General features: G+C 43.7%; 1 protein-coding gene across 1 annotated transcript; it reads right to left on the minus strand.

The window, feature by feature from the left end:
• Window positions 1-2,999: 2,999 nt before the first annotated feature.
• LOC124254282 (annulin-like) lies at window positions 3,000-22,471 on the minus strand. The gene is made up of 18 exons (XM_046688196.1): window positions 22,455-22,471; window positions 21,795-21,894; window positions 20,905-21,314; window positions 18,762-19,274; window positions 18,240-18,515; window positions 16,172-16,290; window positions 15,458-15,571; window positions 13,982-14,156; window positions 12,410-12,525; window positions 12,341-12,365; window positions 10,968-11,081; window positions 9,914-10,079; window positions 9,055-9,152; window positions 8,166-8,260; window positions 7,325-7,532; window positions 5,363-5,526; window positions 3,857-4,002; window positions 3,000-3,244 (listed from the first exon to the last, which is right to left on the minus strand). The coding sequence occupies exons 2-18, from the start codon at window positions 21,839-21,841 to the stop codon at window positions 3,094-3,096; spliced, it is 2,937 nt and encodes a 978-aa protein (XP_046544152.1). The 5' UTR covers window positions 21,842-21,894; window positions 22,455-22,471; the 3' UTR covers window positions 3,000-3,093.
• Window positions 22,472-24,171: the final 1,700 nt, after the last annotated feature.

Below are 24,171 nucleotides of genomic sequence, written 5' to 3' on the forward strand. Positions count from 1 at the left end.
AACACTCACTCACTCACTCACTTGGTGTTCCCTTACCTTCCCATCTACCAGTCCAGTCACTCATGTTTATTGTCATTGAGGATGAAGGTCTTAACACTTCTGGGGAGGTGGGGTAGCCTAGTGGTTAAAGCGTTGGCTCGTCATGCGGGCTCGTCATGCGGAAGACCCTGGTTCGAATCCCCACATGGGCACAATGTGTGAAAACCATTTCTGGTGTCCCCCGACGTGATGTTGCTGGAATATTGCTAAAAGCGGCGTAAAACCAAACTCAGTCAGTCAGTCTTCACACTTCTTCCAACTGAGATACAGTTGAAGATAAAATCAGGTGACTTGACACAGTCGCCAGGGCATGGTATACGGTGAAAGTCAAATGGGGTCAGCATGTGACCTTGTATGGGTCCAGAGATGAAATTAGTTTTAATGCCCAGTTCAGGTTTTTCGCTTACACAGCGATGTTCATGCATGTGTATGTGACTGCCTCTCCTAGTCCCGGTTTTGCACCACTAGCTCAAGATACACCAGGACCCAGGTTAACCTGGATGGCCAACACAGTAGGTTCTACTCTTTGCCAGATGCTGTAATAATTCCTCTAGTGGTTCAAGAGTTCACCCCTCACGCATGGGTACAATGTGTGAAGCCCATTTCTGGTGCCCTCGTCGTGATGTTGCTGGAATATTGCTAAAAGCGGCGTAAAACCATACTCACTCCTCACCCTCGACTAGGGGCGGTGGGGTAGCCTTGTGGTTAAAGCGTTGGCTCGTCACGCCGAAGACCCGGGTTCGATTCCCCACATGGGCACAATGTGTTAAGCCCATTTCTGGTGTCCCCTGCCGTGATATTGCTGGAATATTGATAAAAGCGGCGTAAAACTAAACTCAGTCAGTCAGTCAGTCACCCTCGACTCAACAAATGGGTACATTCGGCTTCGCATGGCGTACTCCTGTCTCATCACCATCTGCATCACAGTCGAAACATGGCCTTATTCTGGTATTGCCCGCAGTGACACTGATGGACTGCTGTTTAAACTGAGGAAATCCTTGGGCTACTCACTCACTCACTCACTCCACTGTATATACGCTTTTATTCCTCCATAGGAGAGTACATAGAAATGCGATAATTCTAGCTATGCGTCGATCTGTAAATAATCGTGTCTGGACCAGACAATCCAGAGATAAACAGCATGAGCATCGATTTGCGCAATTGGGAACCGATGACATGTGTCAACCAAGTCAGCGAGCCTGACCACCCGATCCCGTCAGTCGCCTCTTACGACAAGCATGGGTTACTAATTCTAACCCGGATCTTTACGGGTCTACTTTTGTAAGAAATAGGGGAGATAATACCGTGTACATTCACCATCTACACCCTTTCTCCACAAATTTACTCATGTGTAAATGAACGCACGTACATACACACACGAAATTACACACGATCAAGATGAACGGATGGTTATCATGCCACGCTGGCAATAGCCCAGTTTCAGGGATTTTGGTAGCCAGGCAACCGTGTGTGACTTTGAAGCTGATTGCAGGTCACCATACAACATCGTTGCTCATGCTGTCGGTCACATGTTTCTGGTTGGAGGACGTCAGCGTATCTAGACCCCAAGATGGAGTAAAATTAACTCTGGACCGTCTGAAAGGATCTTTGACATCTTTATCGCTTCTGAATGTCCAACCGCCTCCGTGGTGTAGTGGTTAGAGCGTCCGCCCGGAGAGCGGAAGGTCGCGGGTTCGATCCCCGGCCGCGTCATATAAAAAGACGTTAAAATATGGTACTTGTTGGTCCCTGTCTGGCGCTCGGCATTAATGGGTACAACAAGGACTGGTCGGCTCGGAGTCAGTATAATGTGTCTGAGTGGGGTATTCATGCTTCACTGCGGCATGGTATCTCAGTGGGCTAGCACTATAAAACCAGCTTAAGTCTGGGCTAGTACAAGCAGCCGCACATACACATACACACACATGCACGTCGTCATGAGCGAAATATTCTCAAGTACGACGTTAAACCCAGTTTCACCTCACCTCACCTCATCTCTGAATGTCCATCACTGAACCCAACGTAACTTTGTTTCAAAACATTAGTATAAAAGTACAGAAAACGCCAGCATATATATCTGTTACCATTTTATTGATAGAACTAAGCGCAATATATTGAAATACAGAAAATCCACGACAGAAATTGTTACTATTACCAAAAATGTAGCATTCATAGAATGTGGAAGCGATACTGGAAGACATTAGTCGACATAGAATCGCGCTGCTCGGGAAGTATTCAGAGATATTTAAAATTCCCACCAGCTATATTCAAAACTCAATAACCTTAAAACAAACAAGCTATTCCCTCAAACAAGAAGTAACAGAGCGTCAAATCATCAACGTTGCAGAAATTTCCCGTGTCTGGAATAGTCCCGTAAAACAGAATCATATGAAGATTTCTTCGGACTGCTCTTGGTCCGTAGGGGCATTAAATGAGGCTGTTCGGTGTGCAAACACAGTGCTCTCCCTTGTTGGCTGTTTTACTATGTTATTCCCGTTGTATTTGTACATACTGTTCATGTTACTGTTTTAAGCCATAAGAACTCTTTAGAGCTAATCTTGTATTTGGTACCCTTAACCCACGTTAAACATATGTACTTGCATCTTGTGCCGGAAAAAATGAACACGATTTATCAGGAGGGTTCGATTACTAGTCTAAGGGAGGTAACTCCACCACCATCATGTTGCGACCAAACGAAGCGTTAAATGTCCCAAGTTGGAGATATTATCCGGCATCTTTATATATCACGTAAAGGACGTGACTCAGGGAGTATTGGAAATCTAAAAAAGTAACTTACAAGTCTAGGTGAGTTCTAGATAAGGAGTAAGTCAGTTTAGAGATATCGGCATAACAGTAACAACATAGCCTGCTGGCGTGCGAACATGTATGGCGCTTGTGTGTTTGTGTGAGTGTTTGCCTGTGTGCGCCCCCTTCCCCAGACATCATACATGCTACCTGTTTGAACATTATCTACACAACCGACTTTTCAAAACCCTTTTTCAGCCCGTTACAGCTACATGCAACGTTGTCACTGGCTTCATACACCGAGAGGATTTACACAAGTTTTGTAGAATAATTCCCACTGACATCGGAGAGCTCTTGTGAGTCGAACCCCAGATACAGAGCTCGTTCTACCTGGCCACGGGGAGCCTCTTTGGGAGACACATCGAAAGTGGAGCTCCAAGTCTTACCGGCGCCAACAGAACTGAAAACGTACATAAAGCATTTCATTAGTTGACGATTCAGTCAAATACAGAATTTGTTAAGAGCACATTCCAATTTATGACGGTTATAAATGCGTTCAGACAATGGGTCACTTTCGGCTCCCTGTGAAGATGCCGGGTTAGAAATGGTCTTCAGTAACCCATGCTTGTCGTCAGAGGCGACTAACGAGATCGGGTGGTCAGGCTCGCTGATTTGGTTGACACATGTCATCGTACCCCAATTGCGTAGATCATGTTGCTCATGCTGTTGATCACTGGATTGTCTGGTCCAGACACGATTATTTACAGACCACCGCCATATAGCTGAACTATTGTTGAATGCGGCGCCCAAACAAATCATTTCCAGCTCCCTGCCGAGTCTGACTGTGAGTCGCTAGCTTTATTTTACCATCTCATCCCACCGGGTACCCATTCAGTGCTGACTTCGAGCGGACGGCTTTCCTACCACACCAGCTCATGACTTTCTTCCAGTCGTGGGGATACCACGAATGGGGGAATAGTGCTGACAATCTAAATATCAACTTGGCGTAGCCCAGTAGTAAGAAACCAGTAATAGAGAGGATCTGACAAGAGTATTGTATCAGTAAACTTACTCGATATAGATTTTATCTGAGGCAATGCCAACTGGGTCGAATCCTCCTGCCAGCGACACCGAGCACCCCGTCAGCGGCACCGACAGCGGGTTCTTGAAGGAGGCTTCTACTTGGATTGTATCAGAGAGGCTGCAGGTGGCCGGACCCTGGTTTAATGCAGGTACGATAGATAGATAGGATAGTTAAGGCTAGATAGATAGACAGACTGACAGATAGGTAGATATATACGCCTGTTTCAGTTCCACGTATATATCATTCTGTCGATATACGTATTTACTTTCTGCTCACACTATCTATCCCAAAATGACTGACTCAGAAGGGCTTTAAGTTGGAAACCAATAGAGACTCTTACGATGCTGGGTTGGCTCAGTGTCAGTTCGCTTAGTCATCGCCATTACACATCTCAAATTTGCCGGTTGCAAGATACCCCAAAGTGACGAGCACTTTGGTAACGCAGGACACGGCAGAACTCAGCTGCGTTATAGGACGTCGTTCGTGTTCCTTTAAATCTCACAAATAAACAATAGTATTCCTGTCAAATCTGTACTTTTGTAACAGTTCATTATCATCTAATACGTGCAGAATTTCTCTTCTTTCATTAAATATTCTTGGACTGACTGACTGAGTTGGGATTTACGCCGCTTTTAGCAATATTCCAGCAATATCACGGCGGTGGACACCAGAAATGGGCTTCACACATTGTGCCCATGTGGGGATTCGAACCCGGGTCTTCGGCGTGACGTGCCAACGCTTTAACCATTTGGCTACCCCACCGCCCAAATACTCTTGGAATACGTGTGGCAGCCATTTTGTTTCACATGACTCAAGTCAAAAGGAGTTGATTTAAGCCTAGCAAGGTGAGTCCTAATAGTTGAGTAAAAAATGACAAAACTTAAGTCTAAGTCTGGTGATAAATATGACTTAAGTTTTACCACAAAACGTAAGTCGAAAAAACGAGAAAAGTAAGTTGTTTGATAAATACAGCCCATTGTTAAAGGATGCTAGGGATGTTGTTATTCCATAATATGGGTAGTCGGTGATCATATGCCCACACCAGATAGTACACTGATCTTTACATAAATATAGAACGTCTGTGTAAAGGAATATCCCCAGAAACAGATTCCATTTAGTGTTAAAGGCAAATAAGTGTGAACGTTATATAGAACAGGGTTGGCAGGGAAGCCTTGTGATTAATGCGTTTGTTTTATGGCCGAGGCATAGTCAGCTTCGTGATAAACCAATTTCACTATATCGTACAAGCGTTTGGTTCTTGGGATGCATACTACAATTGAGTCCCAAGGAGTTCAAAAGTAAGTGAGTGAGTATGATTTTACGCCGTCTTTAGCAATATTCCGGCAATATCGCGATGGAGGTTCCAGTGTTCCTAAGTGCGGATACGAACCCGGATCTTTGGCGTGACGAGCGAACGCTTCAACCACTAGGCTACCCCACCACCCCCTCAAATGTAAGAGTATTGTTTATATAAGTCTCATAAAGGGTCAGTACCGAGAGCGTCAGGTCGGGTTTCCTCAGGCGGAAGTCCAGGTCCTTTGTGGCATTGTCCCTCTCATCCTCCCTGCACACAGCCGCCGCCTTCACTTCAAAGTAGAAGTCATCTCGAGGTCTCAGGTTAGCTTGTTCTTCAGTTACGTCTATGGTGAACTCCTCGCCTGGTGACAAGACACAAAGGGAATGAGTAATATGTACTGACGACCAAAAGAAACGTCACTATAATCTTAAATCGGTCTAGTTTAAAAAATCCCAAAGATGCATAAGGTAAAAAAATAATCAAAGGAACATGGGCACCATTTAAAATGACAGTCATACGGCAACCGATATTGGTATGACAGTTGCCCGAGCAAATACAACCCCTTTTAATGTAATGAACAATGGTCCAACATATCTGAACTCATTGAAGATCAGTGACACATCACATTGACAGCATGTATGACCAACACCTGTTACAGCACATGCACAATTTCCTCGGCGAACAGAAAAGGTCAGCCGTCTGATGAAGTCATGTTGGACACGTCGTCTTTCTCCCAGAAGAGTCTGAATCACTCCTTGTCGGTTGGCTAAAGGATATGGTCGAACATGACGATTCATGACATCCCCGAGATGTGACATGTTTAGGGAGACCGAGGAAACATGTTGACGTTGTCTGGAAGGACATTTTGTACAATCCGGGCTGTAGATGTTGGAGATGTTGCCGACGAAGGACACCACGTAGCAGCTCTTATAGAATTGATAGGACAACTGGACGAAGAATGCTATCCATAAAAACTGTCAAAGGTAACGATTGCCAGTGGTGTTCCTACCTGCCCACAAATTCCTCCACACACCATAACACCTCCTCTACCATACCACATAACCTCCTGAACGCAACATGCCGCCGTTCGTTCCCCTCTTTGGTGGTAAACACAGTGTCTTCCATCAGCTCCGAACACACACAACCAACTTTGTTTAGTGAAGACGACCCCCAGTGACGTAGCCGGCAACGACGTACATCCCGGGACATTTTCAATCTCCGATGACGATGTTGCGCTGTCAATACCTATCCTCCGTAAGTTCCTTGTGCCCTGAGTTGTGGCCACTGTCTGTCGACTAACCATAAACCACAAGACATTCATCTGACGTGATTATCAGTAAACGGTTCCGGAGATGCAAAGTACCCAAGTTCCGGTCCTCACTGGACGTTGTTACCCCGGGCCTGCCTGTTCTTGGCCTGTCGGGCGTATGTCCGGGCTGTCTGTTACGTTACATCAGGCTTGTCACAGTAACCCTTGAACAACCCACAGGTCTAGCACTGTAGGCATGTGAGGCTCCATCTGTACCATACCCAGGGCCGCTAGCGTTGTTCGGGTGCCAGTCATGGTATTTCAGTGATGTTTTGATTATCAGCGTGAGCGTCAACATGTCGCCCGTATATATGCCTTGAATACACATGTAGTTTCGGATTCCCGAGCGGTACCTGTTCATTGCCACATGACAAAATACGCTTGTCAGAGGCTCATTGGTAAACAATTAGCCTCGGTAGAATCGTCCCAATAAAATTTGGTTGCCGAAAACATGTAAAATTCAAACTAATACACTAATAATAATAATGGCCATTTACAAAGCGCCTGTTTCCACGCATCCAAACATGTCAAAGCGCTGACGATAACCCAAGCTGCCTGTGAGGCGCTATAAGGTTAACAGTCATATGATCTATCCCACAGGGTACCCATTCACTGCTGGGTGAACAGAGGCGATTCATGAACAGACTCACTTGCCTAAGGTGAGACCACATGTATTACATGTGCTTCGTTGTGGGGCAGGACTGAAATATTAGAAACTCTCAGGAGTCAAGAAGCCAAACACGGTCACCCATCCAATGACTGTCCGCGACCAACGTTGCTTAACTTCAGCCTGAGCTCTATGCACAAGACCACACGCCACCACTAATGGAGCAGAACAGATAATACATACTGGCGCCAGGCTTCAGCTTGATCTCGTCACATGATTTTTGAGCAGCAATCCCCGTGACAGTGTCGAAATAAGTCTTGTAGAGAACATTGAGGCTGACTTTGGCACTTCGATCAGCCGTGTTGTTGTTCTTGACCTTCACCTTGCAGGTGAATGGACTGCCCACACTGGCGTCGCCCAACTCCTCAATCTCAATGTCAAGGTTTGCAGCCTGCAATGGAAAGGGTTATCCTGTCATTACGTTCAAATCTGTTTCATTATTGGTTAGCATTGGCGTCCGTGAAACATATGGGCTTATACAGCAGTCATCATACTTCGACTTATTGCCGTGAAAAAAAGGTTTAAAACCAGTGATCTTACTACCGCTGATTTCAGTTGAACTCCCTGGGCTTCTATACCAGTAAACTGGGCTTATAGATCGGTCGTCTCACTACCACTGATTTCCGTAAAGTAAACTGGGCTTATACACCAGTTATCTCATTACCACTGACCTCCGTGAAGTAAACTGGGCTTATACACCAGTTATTTCATTACCACTGACTTCGGTGAAGGAAACTGGGGCTTATACCACCTGTTATCTCATTACCATTGACTTCCGTGAAGGAAACTGGGCTTATACACCAGTTATCTCATTACCACTGACTTCCGTAAAGTAGACTGGGCTTATACACCAGGTACTTCATTACCACTGACTTCCGTGAAGTACACTGGGCTTATACTCCGAGTTATCTCATAACCACTGACTTCCGTGAAGTAAACTGGGCTTATGCACCAGGTATTTCATTATCACTGACTTCCGTGAAGTAAACTGGGCTTATACACCCACACACATACATGCACCTACCTGTGGCTCAGACGCACTGGGGGCGGAGTCGTCGCCGTTCATCAGACGGAACAGCTTCTCTGCCTCCCTGTAAATCTCCTTCTCCTCATCTGAGCCTGAAACAGGTCGGTGTTATAACACCTTTTCTCAGACATCCTTCCAGATGCCTTGACTGTTCCACAGGAGGACATACCATAAGGGAAATATTTTCTTATATACAACAGCATTTCAATATTAAACCTCAATGCAAAGAAATGCAAAGTCTAGACAGTCCGTACGAAAAGATTCAGTTTGATGTAAAGGGCAAAATGGCTGTGGAAATCATATGAATGGACCTCTGGAAATCAGAACGACACCAGGTGTTCGGAAAAAGGTTAAGCATGTCCTTCCCAACCGGTAGCACTGCCATTCATACAGTTTGCATAAAATGTTAGCATTTACAGCCCGAATATGTTCTCAATAATCTAAAATCTGTTTACATGACCAACTTATAACGAACACTACACTGACAAATCCAGCTCTGAAGGAGACTGATTCCACATGGTGGCTGTCCCATAGGATTGCTTTACCGTCCCCGTTATCTTTTAAGTCGGGGCGGGTAGCCTAGTGGTTACAGTGTCAGCTCGTCACGCCGAAGACCCGGTTCGAGTCCCCACATTGGTGGAATGTGTGAAGCCCATTTCTGGTCTCCCCCGCCATTATATTACTGGAATATTGCTAAAAGCGGCGTAAAAATAAACTCACTCACTATATTTTAATTCCACTGTGTCCTAATATCTCAGTTGACATCATGCACACATCATGCTATGACCTCGAAGGCAAATCAACACTGTCCGTCAGTCCTTACCCAATTAAATAGAGAAATGTTTGACTACAACGTGACATTATTTCCATGTTAATCTGGGTGTACCTTCAGCGTGCTTGTATAGATTAGTGAGGTCCTCTCTCTCCAGACCGCTAACATACGCCTTGCCTGTCGGTTTGTGGGTGCTGATGCTCTTGCCCACACTGAAACAAGCCAGAAGGTCACATGGGAACATTGTGGTTTGACACTACCAGAATGAGGCAGCACTCCTAACCATTCTCACCAAGCCAGTTCCATTACACCCAACAATTTCTCTTGGCTCCAGTTCATGTTACATCAATACACTTGTTCTACCCTATCCATCTCTTACCATGTCATCATCTATCCCTAAAATACATGCTTCTCCAGAATCCCTTCTCAATGTATAACGCAGAATGTTATCAATTCCTCAGAGTTGCGTCCTTAATCTATGTGTGAGGGGCGGTGGGGTAGCCTAGTGGTTAAAGCGTTCGCTCGTCACGCCGAAGATCCGGGTTCGATTCCCCACATGGGCACAATGGGTGAAGACCATTTCTGGTGTCCCTCGCCGTGATATTCCTGGAATATTGCTAAAAAGCGGCGTAAAACTAACTCACCCACTCTATATATGACTTGCACAACTACACCGTCCACCGTGTCCTCTCGCAAACAGTCGACGCTTTCCCTTCTACAGTCCTGCTGATTCTTGCACTATCTTCGCTGTACTAAACCAACCCTTCTCTCCACAACCCCAGAGTGCTCCTGATGTGAGCCTTCTCAAACGTCTATGGTACATTCTCTGAGTCTGACTTATAGAACTAATCTTGTACACTCTGACACCCCATCTAGTTGTGTTTTCTTATTCTATGTCTCTCGGCATTTTCTTTTGAATATCGACTGTCAACCACCCACGCTTTTTACCTTCTCCAAATGACTAAATACTCACGAATATCTATTACGCTTTGTCTCCACCAAGGTATTGAGCTGCTTGTTGTTCATCCATTCCACTTTGTCGGCGTTCACCTCGGCGTAGACGAAGCAGGTGTCGTCACCCTTTTTCAAGTGACCTTCTTTGACGGCAACCACAGGAGCTGGGCCACACACGTACACACCTACATAACAAGAAAACCTCGTTACATGTATAGAGTCTTGACCTTTTAATGTACGGATTTTGTATTAAAACACACTATTGACTGGCTGAGTATGGTTTTGCGCCGTTTTTAGCAATATTCCACCAATATCACGGCGGGGGACACCAGAAATGGGCTTCACAAGTTGTACCCATGTGGGGAATCGAACCCGGGCCTTCGGCGTGACGAGCGAACGCTTTAACCACTAGGCTACCCCACTGCCCCGCATACTATTGAGCTACGATTGTATAATGGAATGTAGTGAAGTGATACTAGCTCTAGTACTGGTTATATTGTCAGATTTGCTGAGGTTTAGTGTGAATAATAATCAGTTTTCCAGTTATTGTTCAAACGACTTATTTTTTGTTTGTTTATTGTTTAACGCCGCATTCAGCAATATTCCAGCTGTATGGTGCCGGTCTGTAAATAATCCAGTCTGGACCAGACAATCTAGTGATCAACAGCACGAGCATCGATCTACGAAATTAGGATACGATGACATGTGTCAACCAAGTCAGCGAGCCTGACCACCCGATTCCGTTAGTCGCCTCTTACGACAATCAGGGGTTGGTGAAGATCAAATCTAACCCGGATCTTCACGGTTCTGCTGACTAAGGGATCTTACAAGCAGGAACAATCGTACTGAATATGTTGACAGTGGTAGATATGCACTGAAGTGGTTACCTGAGTCTAGATCAATGTACACCACTCGTCAACTCTTTAGTACCACTGGCGCAGCCTAAGGTCGTGAAATATATACTGGAAATATGTTTCAGGTACTTAGGTGCGCACATCTGAAGAGTACCCAGTATGTTGAATATGAACGACATGTTTACGTGTGTATCTCAAGCCTTGTAACTCAAACCTCACCATCGCTACGCTCCAGGGGGGTGGCATCAATAACCTGCCACCCATCGTACTTCATGGCGTCTGTGTTCAGATCCGGGCGTCTCATGTAAACCTCATTCCACACGTGGAAGTTCCTGGAAGTAGACACAGAACATATAGAAATATAGCTTGGTTCAGGAATTAATTAAATGTAATTGTAGTAATCAATGCACCAACGTTCTTCATGTGTGATATGTTTTATTGACTATTCATAGGCGGATCCAGAGTGGTGGTGGGGGTGGGTTGGGTGTGCGAACCCTCTTTTGTACTGAAAGTTTATTAAATGACCATTGACACTCTCGTGAAAATGGGTGAAAATGAACTGTGCATCCCCAACTGTGCCATATACCTGGAATATTGCTGAGTGCGGCGTAAAACTTAACTCACTCACTCACTCTTAATTACAGTGAGTTTTGCTGCTGCAGAAAATGATCAATGTCTCATGGTAACACAATACTGTTCATAGTAATTATCTGTTTCTTAGCCTACATTCACCTTACGAAAGAGTAAGAATATAATTTGAAACGTTGTGTCCATCATAATATAAAAGTTGACATCCATAAAATAACCCTTTAGTAACCCACTCTCCCCCAAAAACAAAACCCTAACAGCAAACAAAAAAAATAAAAAAATACAAAACAAACCCCCACATAAAACAAACGACAATAAATCATACGGATTTTTTTTTAAAAGTACGAAAATAATATCCTTTAAAAAAGTAAACTCAGTGACTTACTCTCAGTTGATCAGTTTCAGTTCTGTTATTTCACTCAATATCGTGTGCAGTTAACTCTATTCTAGATACCCGGAGAGCGGAAGGTCGGGGTTCGAGCCCCGGCCGCGTCATATCAAAAGACGTTAAAATATGGTACTTGTTGGTCCCTGCCTGGCGCTCGGCATTAATGGGTACAACATGGACTGGTCGGCTCGGAGTCAGTATAATGTGTCTGAGTAGTGTTCATGCTGCACTGCGGCATGGTATCTCAGTGGGCTAGCACTATAAAACCAGCGTAAGTCTGGGCTAGTACAAGCAGCCGCACATACACATACACACGCATGCACGTCGTCATATGAGCGAAATATTCTCAAGCACGACGTTAAACCCAATTTCACCTCACCTCACCTACTGTATACAAGGAAATGGACCACACCTCTTCCTCCAGAACCTACTGTATACAAGGAAATGGACCACACCTTCCAAGGAAATGGACCACACCACTTCCTCCAGAACCTACTGTATACAAGGAAATGGACCACAGAACCTACTGTATACAAGGAAATTGACCACACCTCTTCCTCCAGAACCTACTGTATACAAGGAAATGGACCACACCTCTTCCTCCAGAACCTACCAAAAATAGAATCGTCCTTGAACTTCTTCTTCCCCAATACAAGGAAATCCGCCTGTATACAAGGAAATTGACCACACCGCCGTCCACCTCTGTTTTGATGACGTCGACGCTGAGCCTGGCCAAGTCGGTGTTGTGGGCAGAGGCGAAGGTGGTGACACTGCGACAGGGCAGCCCAATAGCTCTACACACTATACAGATATGAAATATATAATATCAGTGAATAATATCCACATATGTATCACATTACAAATCTTCATTATGCTAATTACGTTCAACCAGTGTCTGATTTTGATATAAACCAGTTGCTTCGTTCTAGTTAAATCGGTTATATGGTTACCAGTATGTTACAGCGCGCCATCTATGAACTACGCGTCAACTAATACTGCAGCAAGAATCAAGTTATATCCTTCATAAAAGACTCTCATTTTGTGTGAGTTTACCGAAGTGAGGAACTTCATAGAGTGTCGACCAAACGGCACGACCGTCGTACTGTGCTAGTCATCATTGTTTATAAAGATTATACAGACGTGTCAAGATAAATAGTTGGGATATTAGTGGTGTTCCGATCAATTGAAATAATCGAAGATTGGTCGAAGTGACCAAACGACCAAGCAATCGATCACATGTTCTCATAATCGAACACAAACGATTTTGGAACTGCTGTTTTAGTGTTTGAAACACTTGACGATGGAACATATCTTCGAAGTTGTCAGGGCCTGAAAACTTGTTTAGTTCTTAGAAAACTCACTTCACTAACTGAAAAGTCATGACTGAATATTTCTTGAAGACTCCAGAAAGTTTATGTTCATGATATATTACTCATCACTTTAAAGTAGCAAGTTGTATCATGTTATACATATCTACAATAACAACCGTGGTATCTGAAAAATGACGCTAACCAATTCTTTTCGATGATTGTTCGTTGGTAATGAAGCAATCATCAATTGTGAGATTTCAACCAATTCCCAACCCTATGGGATATACATTTCTTCGTTTTCGTCAATGCGAAGGGTCGTAACTGGTAATATTGTAACTGGTCCATCTCCTTGACCCTTGTAGTTTCATAATTGAAGGGTACAGATGTTCAGAATCACCATGTCAGGATCTATTCTTGCCCCGGAATCTGGTTGGGTTTGGTTGGAATATTTAACGCCGCACTCAACAATATCCCAGCGGTCTGCAAAATATTCGTGTCTGGACCAGACAATTCAGTGATCAACAGCATGAGCATCGATCTACCCTAGGAATGTGTAAGTAGTCCGTCTGTATTTATCATTTCAAAACTTTCTGTCTCATGAAAAAAAAATGAATATCAAAATATGTTGTTCATGATTTTATAACACCAGTTTTGCTGTTACGTGACCGGTCCCTCGTCAAGTCGTATAGCGTGTAAAATGAAGATGACATATATACACATGGAGAAAAGAATCGCCCGCCTTTGATCGTGGCACGTGCATATATAAATTCAATATGTGGACAGCGCGAAGGGTACAAATAAACAAAAATACAAACAAAGAAAACAATGACATGAATATATATGGCTATATGGGGTGTAAACATTATATGTGTTGCGACACTTTTTTCCATTGTTTATGTATATAGAGCTTGGTTGTTGAATCAGTGGTAGACATGTGTTTAACCTACCAGCCGTGGTGACAGCGGAAAACACCCAGCACTGGCCGTACCGCACTGGTTTGCCTGTCTTCATATACTCCAACAAGATCTTCTCACTACCCACCCACGTGGACGGGGCAACGCCCCCATCAAACTTCCCACTCCAGTTCCCCATGAGAACCCCGTCATCATCGTTGGAGTTAATCTGTAACCACGCCATATCTTAGTATTGTAGTCGAAGAAGTCGTGGATACATACTATTCACACTTTGCTAAGGATCAAATCATGGATTCAACATAAAACTATGATGTGGGGTCAAATTTGGTTTAAATATCTAAGCTAATTGTAAGCATGGGTCCTAGGTTTCAGTATGTCATTTCATCTTGTGGATCCCATACCTGCTATTGACAGGTGTTGTGTACTTCGTCAATGACTCGTTCCATGATGTGCAAAATGGTTGATTGGTGCCATGAAACCATTTTTTATGGTTACTCGTGTATCAAGTACATCAGGTTAGATTAAAGTGACTGTTTGCCCAAAGAGGGGTTACCATGTTATTATTTATCCAGTTTTATATGGATATAATTTCAAATTATGAATCTACGTTTCAGTAAAGGTGTGAATTTTTGTGATCCTTAGCAAGTGTGAGTAGTATAATTAAAATGAATGGGAACAGGATGGATCTTGTAATATTCTTTGGTCAATGAATAAGAATTGTAAATATATATTGACATAACAGTTTATTACTAAACATACATAATACAGGTTTTAAGGCTGTAGAATATTGTCTCGCACTACAAGGTGAGGTGAGGTGAAATTGGGTTTAACGTCGCGCTGGAGAATATTTCGCTCATATGACGACGTGCATGCGTGTGTATGTGTATGTGCGGCTGCTTGTACTAGCCCAGACTGAAGCTGGTTTTATAGTGCTAGCCCACTGAGATACCATGCCGCAGTGAAGCATGAATACCCCACTCAGACACATTATACTGACTCCAAGCCGACCAGTCCTTAGTTGTACCCATTAATGCCGAGCGCCAGACAGGGACCAACAAGTACCATATTTTAACGTCTTTTGGTATGACGCGGTCGGGGATCGAACCCGCAACCTTCCGCTCTCTGGGCGGACGCTCTAACCACCACGGAGGCGGTCTCTCGCACTACAAGAAAGCCGGCAATTGAACATCATTCTTTCTCCCCAGATATACAACCTAGGACTATTTTGGAAGCTTGACCACTGTCTGCTATAAGCAATGTTTTCATACTAAACATAAACTGCATTTGAAATTGTACTGTCACTGTATTTTGTGGTCATTGCAATGCCTCGGAACTGATGTGTAAACCTTTTGAATATTTAAATAGAATTGTTAATAATATCACATCTCTATGTTGTTTGCTGTTGCTGGTTTCCCAGCGAGTTCTTTGGGGATTTTCTATCCGATTGTGTGGTAGTGTATAGTGACTCTCATTTATGTATGGCATCAATGAAACTGTTGTAAAACTCACAATCTGGGCAATCATCCTGGAGACTCTGACTGGGCTGGCCATAGCTGGAGCGGCCTGGAACCCGAACGCTTTCCTCACAAGGTGAAGAGCAGCGTCCAATATGCCATAGTTGAACTGAAACATAGGAATAAGAATAGATGGGTAACCATTAATTGATCACTGAAACGTGGAAAAACGACTACCATGTGGAATAAATGGGTTTTATTGCTCCTGTTATTGTATGCTAATACACGTCTTCATGGATAACTGGGGCAGTGGGGGTAGCCTAATGGGTAACGTGTCTGAAAACACGACTCATATATGGACTAAGAAGATTTTATTGCTGCTGTTATTGTATGTTAATACACGTCTTCATGGATAACTGGGGCGGTGGGGGTAGCCTAATGGTTGAGGCGTTCGCTCGTCACCGGGTTCGATTCCCACATGGATACAATGTGTGAAGTCCATTTCTGGTGTCCCCGCCGTGACATTTTTGGAATATTGGTAAAGGGGCGTAAACCCAAACTCACTCACTCATGGATAACTCTCACACTCTTCTTGAACTTAACTTTCAAACTTTCAAAGGTCACTACGGGTGGGTAATGTGAAATAGGCATCACGTGTCGGGACAACAAAGAGACAATAACCTTAATGCGATCCTAACCCCAATGTTTTAGCAATGATACGGGGGTATAACAATAACATACAGAAATTGATGGCGGTTTCTTCGTTTACCTGGTTGTAGGCCCATGCTTTGACTGCGAGCTGATTGTAGGTACCGTAGTACTGAGTGCCGTTGTCGTTGAGGACCGTCTCTGTCCTCCACACGTCGTCCTCCATGTACACCCAGTCCTCTGTCAGATAGAGGTCACACGGATAGAAACGACACAACCCTTTCTACATTTATAATAAATCTCTGCCAAAAGCAGAGTCGATTGTTCAATTGTGACTATATCATGCAGGGCTTCAGATAAGGGCCGTATCGGCGTATGTACGGATAGAAAATATGCACGATACGGTAGGAAATAATTTAGAAAACGTAGCAGATACGCACCACAGCAATGGTGTATGGTCTTAGAATCATTTACAGACGTATTTATTGACCTGTTTACACAAGAGTGGCAATGTTGCGGTGCATATATAAACAAAACACAAGATTACTGATACGCCATTATTTTCCATTCAGTACTCTAAATGTACTCCAGTACTCCTATATTGAAAAAATAAGGAGTACATACTCCTGATGTTAATTTTTTTTATCTGGAGCCCTCTCATGAGTATGCATTTGTTTCATGAAGCCATGTGTCACATTTTTAAACGTTCACGTCTTGATGTTTAACCTTGTATCCATCAGTCTTCCATCTTCTACATTATCTTTATCAGAATAGAAACATACATCATTTAGAAAGAGAAAGTTTGGTTCAGTTTGTTGTTTTACCCGGTGGGATGTACCCGGTGGGATGTACCCGGTGGGATGTGATGGTAAAATAAAGCTAGCGACTGACAGGCAGCTTGGGTTGTTTACAAAGCCGAACAGCTTATAACCAACTATATTTGAAACGAACTAAAACCAGTGGTCCCTTTGAGTTCATTCTACGTATTTGACTGTAGATTACATATTTGATTGCAACGTAGAGTTGTTATTGTGTTTAACGCCGCACTCAGCCATATTACAGCTTTTACCAAATGTAGGAAAAGACATCCATTCCCTGCATTGGTAAAACCATCACACCAAATCAGCCGACTCCCTGAAACAACAGGCAGGAATAGACACTACCTTCTCAGCGTCCTCCAGCCTCAACAACCTCCTCCATGCCAACGGAAGAAAACAACCCACCGTCAACAACAAAACCCCGAAATGTGTTATTTACAAAATAGACTGTGATTGTGGACAATGCTACATAGGTGAAACATCCCGACCCATCAACACCCGAGTCAAAGAACATCGCACCTCTGTTGCTAATTCCGACACCAAATCAGCTATCTCTGACCACATCAAAGCCAACCCCAATCATCAAATAGAGTGGTCCGACATCACCATTCTCGCCAACAACCAAACGGACTTCACTAAACGCAAGCTCACAGAAGCCATTCACATCAAACGCCACAAGCCTACCATCAACCGTGACCAAGGATACTTCATTCCATCTGCTTATGATCCACTCCTCCACCAAGCCCAGTCTATTGTATAAACATCGCATCCATTGTATAAACATCTCATTGTAACTACATCTCTGGCTTCCACTCACTATCCTTTATGTACTTACTGGCTTCATCAGCTTACTGCTTAGCCAATCATGGCAATTATGTTGTTTCCTTTGTCTATTATGTTGTTTCATTGTTATATACAGTATATATATGCAGCTCCTACACTTCATGTATCACTCTTGCTTGACAACGGTACAAGAATCTGTATCGAAACGTCGCACTCACGAAAATAAAGAAGTTGTTATCCATAAAAACTTGTTATATATCATATTACAGCTGTTGGCTGTAAGTAATCGAGTCTCGACAAGACATCCTGAGCATCGATCCGTGTGAGTGAGTGAGGGAGTATAGATTTACGCCACTTTAAGCAACATTCCAGCAACTGAGCGTTGATCTCCGCAGTTGGGATATGATGACATGTATCCTGATCCCGTTAGTCGCCTCTTACGACAATTATGGGTTGCTGAAGACAAACTGTAAACCGAATCTTCATGGGTGAAATGTTGTAGTGTTTACACCCCTTTCTGTAATATGATCGCTAGCTGGACAAGTTAATTTAAAATACCTTTAAAGAAGGGGACAAGTAGTTTCTCACCTTTGCACCATGGATTGAATATGATGTCAATGACGTCCGCTGTGTGGTTGTACTGCCAGACAATGTTCTTGCCGTCCCTGACGTCCACGATAGTTTGAACAGCAAACTCCCACTCGCCGATGGGTGCAGTTGCCGGAACGAAGACGGACAGAGTGAGGGAGTTGCCCTTTTGACCGATGACCGTAGCACCCCAGCTCTTCGGCTTGTACACGGTGGCTCCAGTTTCGTCCACCCTGAAGGATGCGTTCAAACCTTTGTTGGGCTTGTAGTCGTCACCTGCAAATTGTGTATTGGATGAATATTCATGCTGCAAGAGACAGACAGACTTGCTGCACTCGAAATGGCTATCATTTATTTAATACCAATTTCCTTGACAGGACTCTTACATCCATCGTGTTCGTATTTATCGTCAATATTGTTCTTAGTTCTGCAGGATAACGTTATCTCCTCAGGAACTCGTCAGCTCTTTTATCAACAACTGGTACAATATTAGTTTTGGTCACCCTTCTTTACGTAGCTTACCCAAATTAAACGTTAACGTGATATCGTTCTTCTTGATGTCATACGGCCTGTCGAAAGTAATTGTCATCTTGAAATCTTGACCTCTACGAAGAACAAGCTCTGCGTCTCTCTCTTCAGTTCCCTTCGCGCATGCGTACATATCAGTGTGATGCTCCTTGGCATTGTCGGCGTAGTGAAGGTCGACCCCAGTCACGTGCAGTTTTGTTGCCAGCTCTTCTTCCTCAACCTCTGGCTCCAACGGCTCTTCTGGCTCCTCCGGCTCCTCCGGCTCCTCCGGCTCCTCCGGTTCCTCCGGTTCCTCCGGTTCCTCCGGCTCCGGCACTTCCGGCTTTGGCACTACCGGAGGTGGGACAACCGGCTCACACACTTCTGGCTTCGGCACTTCCGGCTTCGGTACTTCCGGCTTTGGTACTTCCGGCAGTGGGACCACCGGCTCACACACTTCTGGCTTTGGTTTTTCCGGCAGTGGGACCACCGGCTCACACACTTCTGGCTCCTGGGTCACCGTTTGCTCTGGAAATGACGGGAAGGAATACACTTCATCATGCAACACAAATCATCTTGGCGAGTGTCAAAGGATAACTTTACAATGACACTAACGTTCTGCTCAGACAACAAAAATAATCAATTGTATAAAAAATAATCAGTTGTTTAAAAAATAATTAATTTAAAAAAAAATAATTGTTTAAAAAATAATCAATTGTTTAAATAAAATCAATTGTTTACTGGACCCTCAGCATATTCCAGCTATATGTCGGCGGTCTGTAAATAATCGAGTCTGGACCAGACAATCCAGTGACTGGCCAGTCTCACCCCCTTTACATAGCTGCATCGAAACCTGAGATGGTTAATGATATGCAGTGCTGTAGTTAATATACTGTATCTAAACATACGCCCTTATCTGTTACTCTGTCAGGGCCTAATCACTTTTAACTAATATCAGGGAACTCATTTCTCACTATGTTAGGGCCCCGAGGGACATGAAGATTAGACCTGGCCCCTGTAATCCATGCTTGTGAGAGGGAACTACATTTGTAAATGGACGAGGGGACTTTGTGGTGAAAGTGGGGTTTTCCTAATATCGCAATTTGGACTTACGATGCAGACTGAATTGTCTACACATACTTGGGATACTACGGTATACAAGAAATGGACAAACAACACATGGGTAGTACTCAGATCAGATTATGCCTGAGGAATTTTTGTACATTAATAATGCTATTGACTTATTGTGACCAACCCACAGGGGAGCGAGTGACATAAAATTTTACGTCACAAGGGCAATAGTTCAGCCATATCGTGACGACCCCCTCCCAGGGAACACATGGGAATCCAAATCTACTCAGGATTGATTTTAGCAGGTTCTTGAAGGGGTGTAACTTGAATGAGTGAGTGAGCACTAATTAAATCCACTATGAACAGTTTTCCAGATGTATCAGGGAGTGTGTGCTTCATGTGGAAGGAGAGCTGAAGCAGTGCAGAAAACCACAAGCAGGGATATGGTGCGAAAACCCCCAATATATAACGCGATTAGGACGAATCTGGATTTTGGTGCAATGATCATACATTCCTGTCATGACAAAGGGAAGCAACTATGCATGATAAATAGTGGCACGACAAACAACAGAACCAGTCGTGCTTGTTTTAATATAACGGTAAAGATTCTGATTGATTGGAGTGACAGAATCTGGACAAATCGGTAATGAATAACAATTGGTGAATTAAAATACAGCGGAGAGTTTAATGGATGTCAACTTCTGTAACAGGATAAACACGACATTACGGAGTATGTTCACAGTAATTCGTCAGGTGAATGAGAAGTAGGAAGCAAAAAACTATATATGATACTTTACAAAAAATGATATCAATACAACCGCCCCTTACTTGTATCACTTCTATATGGACTCGTGTTTCGAGTCTTACGAGATCTCGTGTAGAATTCTAAACATACTTTTATAGACCAAAAATGTCTTATTTAGCTGTTTTATTACGTATTCTCCCAAAGACGACTTTTCCAAGTATTCCCAAACCACATGTCTTGCCCGTGGAATTGGAGTATGGATGACCAAGTTCCGGCCCTCAAAAGTTACAACAGATTCGTTATCGAATTTATCAGCATTATTAAATACCATGACATCGTTACCTTGTTGTATGACCGTTGTTTGACCAATCGTTAAAGTTTGTGGGGTCTGTGTCGGACGCTGTTGAAGCATCGGACGTTGTTGGGGCCGCGGGCGTTGTTGAGGCCTCGGACGTTGTTGAGGCCTCGGACGCTGGGGTCCAGGTCGACGTTGGGGACTCTGAGGCTTCTGTCGTCTTGGACCTCGTTGCCGTCTCCATTCAACTTGTTGAAACGTAGTAGTTTGAGAAATTTCCTGCTGTTGCCCCTGGAAACCGCTATCACTGTCAGGGCTTTCAGGGCGAAGGAACTTGTCATCACATTGTGATGGGCGTGGTCGCGAGGTGGGGCTACAGTAGGAGGGGAACCGCCTGGCAAACCAACTCCTGCCTCCAAATCTGACTCCTCTAACTCTCCTCCCGCGACAGGTGCGCCTAAAATAACCCCAACCAACTCAAATTATATTCTTGTACAATATAATGCAAATAATATCGGCTTGAAAAAGCTACTGTACTTATCTACATGAATAAGTCCGTGGTGTTAATGTCATTTAAAGAATGCTTTATCTTTCAGACGGGTTGTGTGAGGTCCAGTGCATGGGTGACCGTGTTTGGCAGCTTGACCCCTGAGAGTTTCTTGGACTTCAGCGCTGCCCCACAACGAAGCACGTACCTTAGGGTACCTCTCGGGTAGCTTGACTCATAACTCGTTCTCGGGTTGCTAGAATTTCATTGAGTTTGGTTTTTCGTCCTATACTGATATCACACGGATTTCTACATGACTGTGTCTTTAAGCAGCCATGGAAAGCAGAATTGCCCAAAGTGGTGCCATCAATAGCTATATGAATCTCTCTGCAAGTCACCTTCTCGACAGAAATGATAGAAAGTTTTAATGCTAAGAACTATTCATCCTACCTGCTAGGGATGCGCGAGTTGTTTCTTCTTCGGAAAAACCCAAACATGATGCACTATCCGATGTGACTTCAAATCTGTCACAGTAAACCTCTCGGCTGTTCTGGAAAGGAACAGAAGTGAAACAATGTAATGACACAATGTTAAGCGGCCTTCACACAACAAACTAAAGTTTGACAACACATGTTAAAAATTTAAATTTGTCAAACTCGCGTTTTCACACGTCAAACACATGTTGTCAAACGTTCGTGTCATTGGAGCGCCATGTCTCTACCGGTGCGGCACAGGACAACTTCGTTGACTGCGATTGGTTGTTTCTGTACAACACGAGTTTGACAACACTTCACACCTCAAACTCGAGTTTGACAACACCGAAAGTTTGATGGAAAAGTTGGTGAGAATAGAAACTTATCCTATTTCTCGACAACAGTGTGACAACTCTGAAATTGGTGTTGGTGACGAGTTGTTGGAATGTTCACACTCTCAAACTCGAGACTGACAACATATGTTGTCAAACTTTAGTTTGCTGTGTGAAGGCCGCTTTAGGCAAACAGAAGAATGAAGTATGGATCAGAGAGAATCTAGACAACGAAACCACTGCCATATTCCATGAAAGATAAGGAAGGATACACACAGTTGGTTATCATCCATTCAAATACTTACCAGAACCAAGAAGTATGGGATATGCGAGTCATATCAGTTTATATAGTCATCATTCTTCATATAAATGTATATAGTCACGTGTTTGGACACCCAATACCATCAGGAAATGTATATTACCTGCTACAATTATTGTAGTTCACTCATACGTATTTAAACAGATCTGTTGTATACACAACAGGTTCGTAGAGATCTGGTGTAATGTTCCCCTATATATCGGAGAATAAACACCATATAACATTCTTGCCAGAAATGCTGACTACGTTCGTATTTTAAATCAACTATACAAGTAGGCAGAGGAGTCTAAAACCCCCGAGCCTTACCATGAATAATGTATGTATGGTACACCTTCAGGGGGTGGGGTGGTGTGTGTGTGTGTGTGTGTGTGTGTGTGTGTGTGTGTGTAGTCTAGTGGTTAAAGCGTTGGCTCGTCAAGTCGAAGACCCGGGTTCGAATCTCCACATGGGTACAATGAGTGAAGCCCATTTCTGGTGTCCCCCGCCGTGATATTGCTGGAATATTGCTAAAAGCGGCGTAAAAGAAACTCACTCACTCCACTGAAAGAGTACCTCCGGCAGCCATCTGTGGCATGAAAGTGAGATGGCATTGTCTGTTGATGGAAACAACTGGCTCCCTCTCTGTCATCTAAATCGCACGGTATCTTCCACTGAAAGAGGGGCAGTGGGGTAGCCTAGTGGTTAAAGCGTTAGCTCGTCACGCCGAAGACCCGGGTTCGATTCCCCACATGGGTAAAATGTGTGAAGCCCATTTCAGGTGTCCCTCGCCGTGATATTGCTGGAATATTGCTAAAAGCGGTGTAAACCTAAACTCACTCACTCCACTGAAAGAGTACCTCCGGCAGCCATCTGTGTGAATATGGTGTCAACCGTCGAGGATGATGCTTCTTCCTTTGAAACTGGGGGCAGGGGGAGTAACAGGTTGAGGAAGAGTCAGCCGCGTAGACTCTTCATTATACCAACTACACTGAACAAATGCTTCTTTTTTGCATGTATGATCAATTTTCTGAAATGATCGAAAAAAATCCACTTTGCATAGTATCGTCCAAAGTTTCACCTTTCAGTTTTGGCAAGCTTGCAACTACTTTTGAAAACAAATATTTAATTTTTGACCATTAACGGTGTGTTCCCAATTATCGGAATAATTTTCCAAAAAATCAAATTGCTTCTGCAACAAAAGCGACAATATCACACATCCACATCAATCCACTGTAGAGTTCCATCTATCAGTCATATACATATGCACAGTCTAGTCAACTGTTAACCTGAAAACACATCGCTAACGTATGGGAAGCGGGAATCGCGTTTCGTCACTGATGCATCGAATTTAGTATGTTGAATGTTGTAACCTTGATTGAACAGCTTCAGAGCAAAGTCGTATGGCACCCTTTGAAATCCTGATGAAAAGAGCATATTCAATTGTACATCCAAAGTTGTGCAATGTAAACACCAAAGGCTGGAGTTGATTCCTAATGCATCCCGAAACCGGTCCGGATGGAGGGGAGCACATTAGGGGCCCATGGGCATGCCTATTTCATGTCTAAATGCTTTGTCCACAAATGTTACAAAGATGCTATCAATCAGCAAATCTAGCATTTCACATATTGTTTTCTCAGTAAACATCAAATGACATTGGCTTTCATTTTTGAAATTGTTCCTAACCTCTGACGATATATATCTGTATCTTTGCTCACCACGTGTGT

The sequence above is a fragment of the Haliotis rubra genome, unplaced genomic scaffold (assembly GCF_003918875.1).
Source record: "Haliotis rubra isolate DU_JTF1 unplaced genomic scaffold, ASM391887v1 Scf57, whole genome shotgun sequence".
Taxonomy (NCBI): Eukaryota; Metazoa; Mollusca; class Gastropoda; order Lepetellida; family Haliotidae; genus Haliotis; species Haliotis rubra.

What these genes read in the sequence shown, in the direction of transcription:
- LOC124254282 (XM_046688196.1), bottom strand. Translation starts at nt 21,841, where the DNA reads ATGTTTGGGTTTTTCCGAAGAAGAAACAACTCGCGCATCCCTAGCAG. An exon ending in TTCCGCTGTCACCACGGCTG is followed by an intron (nt 12,526 to 13,981) that starts GTAGGTTAAACA and finishes ATATCTGTATAG; the next exon opens with TGTGTAGAGCTATTGGGCTG. An exon ending in AACCCGACCTGACGCTCTCG is followed by an intron (nt 4,003 to 5,362) that starts GTACTGACCCTT and finishes GCATTAAACCAG; the next exon opens with GGTCCGGCCACCTGCAGCCT.